At 45.3% G+C, this 14,902-nt stretch overlaps 1 protein-coding gene across 2 annotated transcripts in view; it reads left to right on the top strand.

Moving 5' to 3' along the window:
• Nucleotides 1-653: 653 nt before the first annotated feature.
• Nucleotides 654-14,902, top strand: part of itpkb (inositol-trisphosphate 3-kinase B) — a 29,624-nt gene continuing 15,375 nt past the window's right edge. Inside the window, exons 1-5 of one of the 2 annotated variants that reach the window (XM_068577022.1) lie at nucleotides 654-1,151; nucleotides 6,629-6,811; nucleotides 7,228-7,393; nucleotides 8,427-8,723; nucleotides 9,568-10,536. In XM_068577022.1, coding sequence (XP_068433123.1) covers nucleotides 6,765-6,811; nucleotides 7,228-7,393; nucleotides 8,427-8,723; nucleotides 9,568-10,536 — 1,479 coding nt within the window. In that variant the 5' untranslated portion in view covers nucleotides 654-1,151; nucleotides 6,629-6,764. The remainder of the gene's footprint in view (nucleotides 1,152-6,628; nucleotides 6,812-7,227; nucleotides 7,394-8,426; nucleotides 8,724-9,567; nucleotides 10,537-14,902) is intronic. The other variant, XM_068577023.1, reaches the window with a different exon arrangement.

Consider the following 14,902-nt stretch of genomic DNA (forward strand, 5'->3'; position numbering starts at 1 on the left):
AAAACATAAAGTAGTAAACTTTTCCTCAAGCTGCTGCAACATCTAATAGTGTTACATGTTAATACATCTGTAATCCAATACATTATAAGCCTACATGCCTTTATCTAGTGATTGAACACTTGGAGGGAAGTAAATCTGCTTAATGAGCACTTTTAGATACTTACATTACATGCCTAAGTAAATTCTGCCAATAATAGCCCACTTGTAATGACGGACAATGGTGTATCCCTATAGGGGTACTCAGATCTTTTACTCAACAGCAGGTGTGTTTCAAATGTGTTTTTGTCATTGAAAAAAAATAAATAGGCTACTTAAAATACTCCAAATAAAAAGTAGGCTGCTCGTCATGTGTGACCCATTTCAGAAAGCCACGTTATAATTAACTGGAGATGCATTAACGTGCACCTGGAAAGTAGCAGACTCTTTTTTCTCTCTATACGCCAAGAAGAGCGCGCGGAGCTGTGAGGGCTTCCCCCGCACTGCACGTGCACGCTCAAACTGGCGACAAACAAAACTAGTGCGCGTGCACGGTTTTCCACACAGAGAGAGAGAGAGAGCGAGAGAGAGAGAGAGAGAGAGAGAGAGAGAGAGAGAGAGAGAGAGAGAGAGGCTGTCTGGTCGCTTCCGGCTTCAAACTCGCAGACAAACAGCGCTTTACTACGAGCACAGTGCTGTCGAGCGGCACACATGACTGACTACACAAACCTCCCGAGGAACTATGTATCCAGCGGCGGGCTTTGAAGTTGTTCTCCTTGAAATAACCTGAGAGAAAAGACTTTTTTTTTTTTTTTAAATCTCCTTCTTTTTCTTCTGTGGAAGAGGAGGAGGAGGAGGATTTTTTCTTTTTGGTTGAAAAGGTGAAGAAGCGATAGAAAAAAAAGATCCGTCGGCAGCGTCGAAGGAGTTCGTTTATGTAGAAGAAGAAGAAGAAGAAGAAGAAAGAAGAAGAAGAAAAAACAACACACACACACACACAACTCAAGAGACGGCACGTTTTGTTTCTGGTGCACAAGGAGCCGGATCGTTGCGTGTCACCGACCGAGGAGAGCCATCCTCTCGGTTTCTCGCTGTTTGTGTCCGTCTGAAACCCTCAAGACAACACAACGTGTCCCGGAGGAAAGAACCCTTGGAGAGCACGAGACAGCACGGAGGTAAGAGGGGGGGGGAGAGAGTTTATTACACTGTAGTTACACCACCACCTCCTCCGCTGGAGATGGAGAGGTAACTGAGAAAGTTGTGAGGACTGCAGGCCTCGAGTCGCCCGTTCAGTAGCTGTGGAAATCCAACTAGTGAAGTAGTTTTCATTCCTATTGTCTCGTTCAAATGTGCATGAAGTACTCGAGGTACGTGGTCTTCTTGAGACTTACTTCTGTAATATATGGGTTGTGTTTACAGATGCACTCATTTTTAAATAGCAGCTGCTTTAATGACATCTGCTGTCCTCAGATGCAACACCAGCTTCCCACGGATGGGTGTAACACAGTGTTATTTATGCAGAAGATATTAAACTCAAATATTGGCATCCATTTGTAGGCTTTCTGTCTGTACAAATTTGCCCTTCAGCTATTCCTGAATGTTTTGTGCATCACTGTTTGCTTAAGCCAGCTGGAGGCGACAACACATCCGTTACACTTGGGGCTTAATTGACTATTTTTCCAGCTTGCAACCAGATCCAGCACTCTTCGTATTAATTAGCATCATAGATCACAAGACATGCAGTTGCTCAAAGGTTATTTCTCGGGATGCGGCTTGCGTCATCTCTCAGTCTGCTGAGTATCTTCTCCGTTGATCCATTCATTGTTTGGTCAATAAAATGTCAGGTAACAGTGACAAGCTTATGTTGTTCAAACCTAAAAAAAATATTCAGGGAGCAGGTTTGTAAAAGAAAAACAAAAGAAAAACACACTGGAAATGACGTGTCTGCCAATGTTTTGCTTAGAAAAGTACTTAAAACCAATAATCTATTATCAAAATAGTTGCTAATTAATCGCTAATCGGCTAATCAACTAGTTGTTGATGCTTTACTTCTATGTAATGGTGTTTATAAGCCCCTCGAGGCCTTCTCGAGGCCACTTTCCCTTCTGGGAACCATGAAGTATTAAGTGTGCTGTGTCCCATCTGCTGTGGGATCACAGTATTGATTGTGAGAAAGCGAAGTTTCCAGAAAGCTCTGTTGAAGGATATTAAATGACAGATTGGGCGGCATGTGTTAAATACCTGACAAATAAAGTCCCATTATAATGACACAAAACGTTATATAAAAAAATCCAACCTTACCACAGACTAGTCCTGCTCGTTGATGTGTGACATTCCCCACAATGACCTCCTACAGAGATATTAAATGGATTTCAACAGCATAAATAGTAGGACTGGGTGATAATTAAATATGATAATGTATCATCCTTATTGCAAGGAAATGTCCTATATTATTATATTGTGATACACAACTACATTGTTGGTAATAACAAGCACACATTTCTCAGAAAATCTCAATATTTCTGTCCTAAAGTAAAGCTATTTATCACAGATATATATATATATATATATATATATATATATATATATATATATATATATATATATATATACAAACATGTAGATTTTTCTAATAGAATATTTAACTATTGAATTACCAGTACACATGCTATACTGTAATATATGTATATATTGTCATTGAGATATGAAATGACCTACTGTGTAATGCGACAGAAAACCTGAGAAAAATATCTGACTCATTGTATAATATCGTCATATTTCCCTCCCTCCTGCCATCTGCTTTTCTTTTGCATTTCAAGGAACCACCGGCATCAGCATCTTTGAAACTTTCCCTCGGCTGAGTGGCGCTCAGCGTTCTGTACGTGGGTTTATTGCCCACTTGTGTAGGCAAGTGGACAGTTTGAACACTCAAGCAGTCCCACTCACTCTGACACGAGGCCGCGCTGAAACACAGACACACACCGCGCTCTCCACAGCCCGCATTTCTGTGCTAAATGCTGCATTTTCTTTGCGGTGCAAAGTCATTTTTCGGTCAATAATTGTCCTGTTTCTCTGCCGACACATTCTCTGGACAGAGAGGTGGACACAAGTGGGTGTCAGAGTGGGATCCAGGAGACAAAATGTGTTGCGTAAAGGCCTTTTTTTTTCATCCCGAGAAATCTACTGCGTTTGTTTTAAGCAGGTCAGCAGGGGGATGTCCTCCGCCATATGCAGTCCTTCTGCTCGGGCCTTTTTTTCTTCTTCTCCTGAAGCCACTTTGAAAGCAAGCCCACGTCAAATACACTTAAATCAGCCCGGGGTTTTCTACCTTTTTTCATACTTTCATACGCGACTAGTCGAGCCTGCAACTGTCCTTTAGAGCAAAAAAAAATAAAGAAAGGAAAGGACAAGTCTTCGGGATGCAGCTGACCATGTTCAACATGCAGTGTGAAAATCCTTTCCGGTGCCCGGCGCCGCTTCATTACAGCAGCTGAGCCGTTTCACTGAAAGTAAATCCGCTACTTCTGCATGAAAGAGTCAGAATAGACAACTGAACCAAAATAGCCCGTAAACACCTCTTTCTTTCCATCCTCGCTCTTCTGTCTTTCTCTCTCGGTCCCTGTCCTGCACTGTGTCCTCTCTCTCTCTCTCTCTCTCTCTCTCTCTCTCCCTGTCTATGTTATCGACTCTCTGGCCTGAATCGTGCTGTTTTCACTGAAACGTTAGTGTCCAATGAGCAGAGGGAAGTGATTATACAGTGTGAGAAAGCTGCACCGGCGGTGAGTAAACTACTCGAGAGAGAGAGAAGCCATTAAGAGAGTTTCCTGCCTCTCTCTCTCTCTCTAACTGCGTCACTCCCCAACAAGGAAATCCCACGTTTGGCCCCAGCCTTCATGGCCGACGTCTCAACTTATCTGGCAACGCATCCCCGGGGCGGTTTCTGGCGGGTCAGCACACGATGGCTAGCATACCTGCGTGCTTGAATGAGACTGAACAGCTGTTTCGTCTTCCAGATGTCGGAGCTTCAGTTGGGTGTTGTTGGCCGTTCTGCAAGACAGAAGCGATCACATGGTGTGAAAAAAATGTTAGAAATGTGTTTTCGTTCTCCACGACACACGCAGATACACTACAGGTCAAAAGTTTCTTTGCAAGTTCTGGCATGTCATAGCCTTCATTTCTAAGAACGAGAACAGACCGGAGAGTTTCACATGAAAGTTCTCTTTTTCTGGCCATTTTGAGAGTTTAATGGAACCCACAAATGATGCTCCAGATACTCAACTAGCTCAAAGGAAGGCCGGTTTTATAGCGTCTCTCACAAGCAGAACTGTTTTCAGCTGTGCTAATGTACAAAGGTACTAATGCACACAGGGTTTCAAGGGTTCTCTACTCATCCATTAGTCTTCTAAGGCGATTCGCAAACACAATGTACCATCAGAACACTGGAGCGATGGCTGCTGGAAATGTAGATATTTCATTAAAAAACAGACAATTAAACCTAGAATAGTCAAATGTACCACATAAACAATGTATAGAGTGTATTTCTGATTAATTTAATGTTATCTTTATTGCTTTTCTTTCAAAAAATTAGGACATTTCTAAGTGACCCTAAAACTTTAAACATTAGTGTGTATTTATGTCATACTTTGTTAATCCTGAAGGTAGTTATTGTGCAACAGATGGATAAGGAAGTACAACAGAAGGATAAGAAAAGAACAGTAGAGTAAATGTATGAACATTTAAAATACAATATAGTCATAGATTACGTAATGCTAACACAAAGTGCTAAACCGAAGTAAGATGAATTCAGTAAAATAAATAAGCTGAAACAGTCAAGTCATATTCTGCACGATAGTTAAAACGTAATAATACGCACATTTGCACCTCATATACTGGTAATAATATAGCACAATGTTGAAAAAGTAACATTGCATGATCTCTTGATATCATTGTCCTCAGTGTCCGATGTTTCAGTCGTCCTTTCCTGCCGGTTCACTGACGTATGAAAGGAAGAATCACTTGATATTTATGTGTAAAACGATCGCTTGGCATCTAAAATGTATATAAAAAAAGGAAAAGAGGATTTGCCTGTAGTTCAGAAGCCAGTAACGACCGCTCGTGCTTATCTCACGTGGTATACAAAGCAGACTCTAAGTCCACCAATCAAACCCTCGGCGCTGGAGTTAAGGGGCGTCTCTACATTTTGCATTTTCTAGTCTTCAAAAGTGACAATAAGCACGGACACATTCCGCAAATCCGCCGTTGTGACATTGGACATTTCTGCAAGTGTTGCGCAGTTTTCCGACACGAGCAGCTCCCCCCCCCCCTTCCCCCTTCCCTCTCCTGTTGCACAGCGAGGCCTATTTGCATGCAGCTCGTTTCGGTTGTCTCTACCTGTCTGGAGCTGGACGTGAGGCGACACGCTGCGTTAAAAGGAAAGCATGATCGACATTTGGCTGCATCGTGAGTGGAAGCCCGAGGGTCCATCCAATAAATCACTCAAAACAGCCGTTCGGAGAGGAGTTCACCTCCCAGCCGTCTGGGTTCAGGAAGGAGTGCTAAACCCTTGCCGTGTTGCACGGCTGAATAAAGTTCATTTTCAATTCAAAATGATCATATTATTTTGATAGAAGCAGAGAACAACCGCTTTTTTTTATTTGGTTATACGTGTTGGAACAAATTAGTCTCCTGTGACGTCATAATCACTGTAAACACTGTCAATCAACTAGGAAAACAAGACCACAAACATGCTGCAGTAAACATGTCTGTCTTCTGCAGAGAGAGAGAGAGAGAGAGAGAGAGAGAGAGAGAGAGAGAGAGAGAGAGAGAGAGAAAAGCCCTCATTGGTTGACTCCGGGTGTCTCTCCACACGTCTCTTATCGACATCCAGAAGATCCCACAGTTGTCTTTCCTCCATGTTTCTTTCCAGCTCTCCTTCTCCGACTGTGTTTGAATCTGCTGTCTCTTTTACTCTCTCTACCTCCTCTTGCCCTTTCTTTCTCTCGCCTTTTCTGAGTATCTCTCACTCACGTCCCTCCCTGAAAGAATGTCACTTTAAAGAAGCAGATTTGGAATAAACTGCGAGCAAAATATGGTCGTCCGGCTGGACATTGGCCACCGCGCTGCTGCTTCTTTTTTACGACAAAAGACGAGTTGTGTGCGTGAACAGTTGAATATGTGAGACTCTTAAAAGGTTTTTTAAAGACATTCGAGTGTAGATTTATTTATAGACGGAGCGAGGGATTGCAATAAAACTGGTGTTTGATTCAAATTAGCCTTCTAAAAATCTCAGTTTCTGTGAAACATTAACAGAAGAAAAGGCAAACTATTTACATTCCCAATTGTCTGTCTGTCTGTCTGTCTGTCTGTCTGTCTGTCTGTCTGTCTGTCTGTCTGTCTGTCTGTCTGTCTGTCTGTCTGTCTGTCTGTCTGTCTGCCTGTCTGTCTGTCCCCTTTCCACTTTCTTTTCTTACTTTTAATCCCAGCTGGAACAATGATATATCTTGTCTTGCGTTAACAACAGCACTCCATGAATCCTTTTCTTTGTCCGTGATGACGTCGCTCGGGACGGAAAATCTAATTTCCAATGTCCCCTTTTTTTTCTTTTTTTTTTTAAACGGAGGCTTTCTTGACTCGTTTCCTTTTTCCCCGGCAGTGTGGATCTGCTTACTGCATGCGGACGAGACCCTGAGCAGACGTTCTCCGGACCTCCCTGCAGCTTTCGGAGGGGGGTGGGGGGGACGTTGTCAGATGTGTACCCGGCCCTCAGAGCCCCTGGCCCGGCCGCGGGGATGGCAGCCTCTGCCCTGAACCTGAACGGCCTCGGAGTCATGAACAGGTCGGTGTTTTCCTTTTCGCCACATTCGGGCTCGTGTTGCTTTTAAGCCGAAGCCGCTTTCCTCGAGAGTCGGAGAGGAAATGCATACTTTAAAAAAAAAAAAACGTGTTTGGTGGGTATTGTCTGTTGCAGGTGGGAACCTGTTCGACCGGACTGTTCAGATTGCTTTTTTATTTTGTCTACATTACAGAAAAATGTAATCAGATTACCTGTAATTACCTTCCAGTGCAAGTTGTTTTAGTATGTCACACTCACCTCATGTAAGTGTCTGATATATATATAGATATATATACAACCAGCTACTCAATGATATTTCTGGGTGTGTTTTTCTAACTGGAAAGAGGCCACTGAATGCAACACTTGTAACAGTTATAGCCTGAATACACACAAATCAACCAACCCTCTCCTCTCCGCAGCAGTAATCAGTTTCACTCCCAGCCAGGCTCCTCTAGTACCACCTCTCGATCTAGAACCAGTCCGGTGGGTCGACCTGTGCTGCAGGTTCCCGATCGGAGCACCTACTGTCAGCTGCTGGGTGGTGGAGCGCCGGGCGGAGGTCTCTACAGCACCACCAGCCCCACGGTAAACTACGTCTGAAAAACACTGGACATGTTTATTTGTTAAAGTTCAGTATCTACACTGGAACCTAAACAAAAAAAACACAAACATAACACTCCAGTGAGGGAGTTCTTTGTAGGGCGTTTCCAGAAAAATGTGAGTTAAATGACAAACAATGATATATTGCCCTGTCAAGCAAGCCTATCCAACGTTTGAAAGAAGAAATAGCACATATATTCTCTTGCAAACGATGCAGTTGAAGTCATTATTACATTTCGAGGTGTTGCTGGTATAACCAGTTGCTTTTTAAAGATAGTGTTATGTAACTCGTAACGTGTTAGGATTTTACGCTGGTGGGCATGTGACTTAAGCATGACTACAAAAGCACAACTAATAACTCCATCAGCTGACGGTGGACTCTGCCATCTCATAACAGATCTGTATTCAATGCGATGTCCGTGCACTATTCGTGTGGCTCCTCTGCACAGCCCTGTCTCTGCCGATATCCATCATGCCATGCAGCCTAATAACATGAGTAATGCTTATAATCAGTTATTAATCAAATAGTATAAATAGACGCATCAGAAGCATTAGAAGGCATACAGCGCGTCATTGTTGATGAACTAAAGAACTGAAAGAGGAACTTAAATGCCACAGTGTATCATTTCTTCCATCCGTGCTTTAAATAGACAACAAATGTATTCTTACACTGTTTCAGTGTGTTTGAGCGTTCATGGTAACGTGCTTATCTCTTGTGGCTAAAGTTATTAACATTAAAATATCTGGACGTATTAAGGGGGAAATAGCATTTATTTGTACTGGTCATTTTGGCTTATTTGTTTCCTCAATTAAATTGAATTCAACGCAACGCTCCATCCATCCGATCCACAAAGGCAGTTTAATTGAAAAACAGACAGGAACCAGACATGTAGGAGCTGTTTAACACCATGTTTGACTGAAATAAAAGCCATAAGTAAACAACAGAAATGTGGCTCTTCCACATGTAAATAACCCTCCCTTGATAACCCCCGACTTGTGTGTGTGTGTCTGCTCCTAGACGAGCCCTCGAACCCCGGGTCGAGCCTTCGTCTTCCCCCTTTCGCCCTCGCCGTCGTCCTCGCTCTCTCCCGGCCCCGCCCCCGGCGCTCGCTCCCCCTCCCCGCGGAGCCCCGAGCTCCTGGGGGTCAATGTGGGCCAGCGGGTCCGGCGACTGAGCTCGTCCGGCGGCGAGGAGCGAGGGGAAGGAGAGGGGCGGGAGGAGAGAGCAGGGGAGGCGGCCGAAGGAGAGAGGAGGGAGGAAAGGAGACGCCAGGCGCAGCTGCTGCAGATACACAGAGAGCTGCAGAACGTCGAGGTGACTCTCACATGTTTCTGCCTCTCGTCCGCTCTCTGTCTTTATCTGGGAACGCCAGAGCCGCCGCGCATTCAAACCCTGAAGAATTTCACTTGATTATACGTTTGCTGTGCACGTCAGAACAATGGCAGTAAGAAGTACACCAAAGTCACTCCGCTCCGTTGACCCTGAAACGTTTGCAGTTACTCAAACTGTGAAAGCCGAGCAGCGCAAAAGCAGAAGAGGGAAAGAAAAACCCTTTTTTTTTTGCTTGCATTTTGATAACGATGGAAAATTGGACTTCCAGTTATTGTCATTCTGAGAAAAGGGCTTTTAATTTGATAATATAATCTTGTAATAATGTTTCTCAGCCTCATGCAAAATTAGCGTCTCCCGCCGTCATGGTCCATCATCCCCAAACTCAGATTGTAATCTCTCCAGTAATCAAGTTTGTGAGTCCATGTGACGAGTGAGCTTTTGTTTTGCCTCGGACTGTTTGTATCTCTTAATGTAAAAAATATGCATTGATTAAACTAAAGATAGACTAAAATGTGATCATCAGCTTCAGACTACTACTGTTCTCTGCAGACGGCAGGCACTGTTTTTCCTTTCACAGTTTAGTCAGTTTAGTGCCAAAAATTGAGAAATTCTCAAAAAATCCTTCCTTTTTCCTTTTCATAACACTGGCAGGAGATTGTGATGATATTTTGTGATATTTTGTCGTCACTAAAGTGGACACCAGTGCACCTGTGAAAGGATTAGCGCCCTAAAATATGAAGAAATACATCAAAGAAACGTGCTTATAAATAAACCAAGGGAACAAACTTCACAACACTCGAGCCTTTCTGTCTTCTCTGTCTTCCAGGTGAGGGGAAAAGTGGGAATTTTTGAGGCCCACATTTCCGGAATTCGTGCCCAAGTGCTGAACACGGAGCTCCAGCGGAGCCCTCGCTCCCCGCGACGAGCAACCGGCCAAGCCCCTCCTCATCCCGGCCAAGGAAACGCAGCCCTCCAATGCCCGATGACCCACCCACGAGAGAGTAGAGCTCTCTGGGTCGTCCAAAATGGACAAGAACGGGAGGAAGAAACTACAGAGGGAGAAGGGAGAGACGGAGGGCGGAAAGAAGATGAAAGGGACAACAGCGCTACGAAAACAAACACAGAAAACAAGACTCCGGTCGGTCAAAATGGCTGCCGGTCGGAACCAACGAGGCAAACCCCCGGTTTAGACGAAGCGTCTGCCGCTCGGGGTTCCCTCGAGACATTGAACCAGAACGCAACAACAGACGGAGAGGAGAAAGGGGGAGAAAAAGACGGAGGGGAGGTAGAAAACAGACACATTTTGGGAGGTGAAAGCGAACGGACAGAGAGAGAAGTGACGGTCGAGAGAGAGGACCGGGCGTGTCTTGAGACGCCGCTGCAGACGGAGGCCGGCAGGTTGGAGGTTCACCCCGAAATCGCCGCTTCTCCTCCGACACGGAGCGCGGAGAGCCCGCCTTGTTTGCCGGACACCGATGACACCCCGAACCACGCTCCTTGCATCCCTCCCTCCATCCCCGCCGTCATCATCACCGACCACGGCCTGGAAGGCCAGCCTCAAGCTCCCGAAGGCCTCGGGTCCGACCGAGGACTCGGCTGCAGCCCGAACGCGGGTTCGAGCCCCGCCCCCGGGCTGAACTTCTCCACCCACTCCCTCAGGAAACTGTCGTCGTCCTCGGCGTCCTCAGCCGGTTTCTCCTCGTCCTGGGAGGAGTCGGAGGAGGACATCTCGAGTGATACCGAGAAAGGGGAGCAGCTTCTCAACCCGGCGGTGCTCACGTCGCAACAGAAAGCAGTAAGTGAGAGCGTCTGCTGGTGTGTGTGTGTGTGTGTGTGTGTGTGTCTCCAGTGTAGACCTTTTGCAGTTGTGAATGGCAATGACCTCCGGAAACTGCTTCAGCCCGGATTGCCGAATATCCCTCTCAAAGGGAAAGTTAGACAAATAGATGGTCTGGGAAGGTCAAGGGGCAACTGGAATTGGACAAAGTGTCACGATCCAACAAAATGTTCTTGGATTGGATCCAGTCTGAAGTAGCTGGAAAACAGGTCAAATGTTTCATCCATTCTGTGAAATATAGGTTGCAGCGGAGGCTAATTGCCCGTTGACAGCTGGGATTGGCTCCAGCGCCCCGCGACCCCAAAGAGGAGAAGCGGTTTGGATGATGGAAATATTGTATTTGCTAACACGGCGGAGGACTCAGACGGTGAACCTCGGCATGTTTAGAATTTGAAACGCTCTGAACTGGTGATTTGGCAACGAATCTCGCTCAGATCTGGGAAAGAGTCCGTCTGTGGGTCTCAGTTAACGACCGTGCCTCAAAACGTGTGTAAGTGTGATTGTGTGTGAGTGTGTGTGTGTGTGTGTGTGTGTGTGTGTTGTGTGTGCGTGTTCGAATGGGCCCGTGCATGTTGCTGGGTGCTCCTGTGTCAAATTGGCCAGAGCTCTCTGCCTTAGTAATGGTTGACATTCACAGCAACAAAGCTAGCTCTGTGCCCCGACCTGTGTGTGTGTGTGTGTGTGTGTGTGTGTGTGTGTTTGTGTGCGTGTGTGTGCAGGGGTTTTATTCGTGTGAGGGTAACATGAGGGTGTGTGTGTGTGAGAGAGAGAGAAAGAAAGAAAGAAAACAAGGGTGATTGAAAAAAGGGAAAGCGAGAGAATTTGCCAGTCACACACACTTAGGCTCTGCCTGCATTTGGACGCCGTTCAAAGAGGAGGCTGAGGCCTGTTTGTGTGTGTGTGTGTGTGTGTGTGTGTGTGTGTGTGTGTGTGTAGGTGGGTGGATGTGTTTTTGTTTGTAGCCAGGATGAGTTCACAGGGCCATTTCACTTCTGCTTTGAAAAAGCGATTTAATGAAGGATTGTGTAACTCATTACATGCCAGCTTCTCTGCAGCGATGTCCCAGAAGTGTTTTTCTTGAAGAAACTGCCAAAAAGAAAAAAAAAATTTTTTTTCCTGCGGCTTAAGGACGGTCGTGCTCGTCATGTCGACTTCGTATCAGTTGAACTGTCGTGAATCATCTGTGAGCTCTGGAGCTGAGAGGTGACCATCAATGCAGCACCTGCGCGCTTCCAGACACACTCTATAGATCCGCGAATCCTCCAAACCAAATAATCCACGTTCGCGTTCATCATGAGAGGCAGCCAGCAGAAATAAATTCAATATTCATGTCACGATGCCATCTAATCGATTGATCCCCTCCCCCCTCTCCTCCTCCTCACTAAACTAATGCATCCGGCCCTCTCAGGTGACATTGGGCTCCAAACTATTTGTTTAAATGAATTTGGCTGATTGGATTTGAATAGTGTTTGTGTTGCTCTTTGCATACTCGTGGTCATTCTTTTAAGAAAAGGGACCGAAGCTCTTGATCGAAAAGCCGACTGAGGTGCCTGAGGGCTCACTGCTGGCTGGCAAACAGTCTGGATGCCACACAAAGACGTCAACCAAGCTCTCGTCCGTAGCCTCGCGCAGTTTCTGGGGAAAAGCCGGCGCAATGTATGCAGGAGGCGAACATGCAGGGACACATACACAGCGTGCTAGCTTTGTGTGGGAGGTGTGTGGGAAAGAGGAGAGGAGTGATAGCGAGAGAGGACAAGAGCTGCAGAGTAAGACTGTCAGAGCGAGAGAGAGAGAGAGAGAGAAGAGAAGCATGGGAGGATAAATTGTGTCGCAAACTCTAGCCAGGTCCCTTTTTCTCATTGCGATTGACTGCAGGAGCGACTTGACTTTGTTTGACACTGAACTCTCCACCTAAAGGACGTCACTCACACTCAGATGTACGCTCGGACGTAGACGTGTGACTCTCGACACACTGGAGAGAAACATGAGAATAAGGACTCCCCACTCATCATTGCTTCTTTGTAGTTATTCAACCCGAGTAAGCGTGACGTTTCAATGTCCTGTATAAACACATCTGCTCTGCCGCGGTCATCAGCTTTTTGGATTATATCAACTCATTTTTTTTAAGGAGTGTTACACGCTTAACAAGTAGAGGCTGGAAGCTGAGCAGAGCCATATATAGACTCTATCTGGCTGATCTTTTGACTGCTGGGCATCTCTCCAAGGCTGGAAGGCACAAATGTACTGACAGGCTTTCCAGAGTAAATTGGCAGAAAAAGGGCACCTGCAACAGATTGGTATCTTGTTCTTTTTTTTTTTTTATTATTATTATTATTTCAGTTGAGTCCTGGGGAAAGGATCGGCCCGCGGCGGAGTTTCTTCTTCGCTGAGGTGAAACCCGGTTGTTTGCTTTCCGTTTGTACTTTTGCCTTTAAGCATCGGCTCCACGCCCATCAGAGGAGTTTCAAAGCAAACACATGAAACCTCGTGGAGATGCATGAAAAAGCTTCTTTGTCAAGAAGATATCCAGAGACTTAAAAGGGTTATGAAAAAACAACTCGCCAAGTAGCATTAACACATAAGATAATGTACACAAATACCACTGAATCCCCTTGATTTCTTACTAACAATAAGTCTTCAGCTGCAGAAGATTAATGATTAATGCAGAACTCACTTTGATAATTGGGTCAGTAGTTTGACTGGTTTATCAAACGCAAAATGCAAAACATGTGTCGGCTCTTGTCTTTGAATTATGATCATTAACTGCTTTTCTATTCTGTTTCACAATAAGATGAACGGAAAAAAGAGATCTGACGTTGTTTATATTCTAAAGATAAATACATTCGCTTATGTTCTAAAAGAAAAAAAAGATTATTTGAAGCATTTTCAACCCGCTTCGACTGCCACTTTTGAAAATGTTTTGTACTCATACTCGCTGCCAAAACTTGGCGGGAGCGGCTCTTAGGCCTGTACGTCGTATCGAAAAGAAGAAAAAAAAAACCACAATCATGTTTTCAGCTGTTCAGAAAGATTGATGAAAGAAACCCTGAGCTAGAGCAGCACGGAGGCCTCACCATGACACACACACACACACACACACACACACACACACACACACACACAGCATGTGATGCAGGAGGCACTGCGAGTAAAGCTCGGGGCCCATCTGGACACATTTTGATACACGTGTTGTTCATCATAATATGCGTCCATTATATAAACAGATTTGTCTTTTGGAATGCGGACTGCACCCGTGCTGTGAAACACACACACACACACACACACACACACATATCTGCATATAATGTAGACACACCCTCTGCACACACCACATTGCAGCACAGTCACTGTTCTCGAACTGCCGTGCTGTCACCAACGCCACACTGACTCACATCCCTTTTTCTCTCTCGGGGACCCGAACGTGAATCTTCACCTGCGCAACAAAAGCACCGCTTGTTTTGAACTGGAAGAAAACGCTTCTTTTTTTCGCTTCTTCATAATGTCCTGAACTGTAACTCGAGCGGGTCGGCGCACACACGGACACACATGCACGCACACATACCGACACACACACACATAAACACACACACACACACACACACACACACACACACACACACTGTGTTTGCGCTGCAGTGGAAAATCTTCGCTACCACAGCGGCCGGTTGCGTAGCAACTCTGTGACGTCAAACTGAGTTTCCCTCTCACAGCTGTGTGTGTTAGTGTGTGTGTGTGTGTGTGACAAAGAGTCTGTAAGTTTATGGATGTGTGTCCAAGTTTGTGAGTGTGTGTGAGCGCCTGCTTGGTTTATTGTGTAAGGGGAAACACGGGTCAATTCTGCATTTGGTGTTTCTGTGTGAGTTTTCTGGTGTATGTGCATGTTCAAGAGAGAACACACACTCTCTCTCTCTCTCTCTCTCTCTTTCTCTCTCTCTCTCTCTCTCTCTCTCTCGCCCCGGTTAATGAGGAGCGAGGTCGACCCGCAGTGGCTGAGACTGACATTTTGGGTGAAGGAGTGTCTATTACTAGCATGGCATCCAGTGCATATGTGTAAAAGTGCGGTTTCACATGGTTTCAGAGCTGTCAGAGACACGCTGGGGGAACCCTGCTCTATGCGTGCATGCAACCTGTTTGTGCAGAAACAGATAACAAATAACAACCTATATTTGTATATATATATATATATATATATATCCGAGTGGCTGCATATTAACACGACCTGGGTCCTTCTGCTCGTCGGTTTCATTTGGAGTGCTCTGACTTGCGGCTCGATCTAGTCAGACGTGCTCTTCAATGTTCCATACGGTGACCTCAATTTGGAAAC

The sequence above is a fragment of the Clinocottus analis genome, unplaced genomic scaffold (assembly GCF_023055335.1).
Source record: "Clinocottus analis isolate CAN_PGR_092001 unplaced genomic scaffold, fCliAna1.0.p SCAF_15, whole genome shotgun sequence".
Taxonomy (NCBI): Eukaryota; Metazoa; Chordata; class Actinopteri; order Perciformes; family Cottidae; genus Clinocottus; species Clinocottus analis.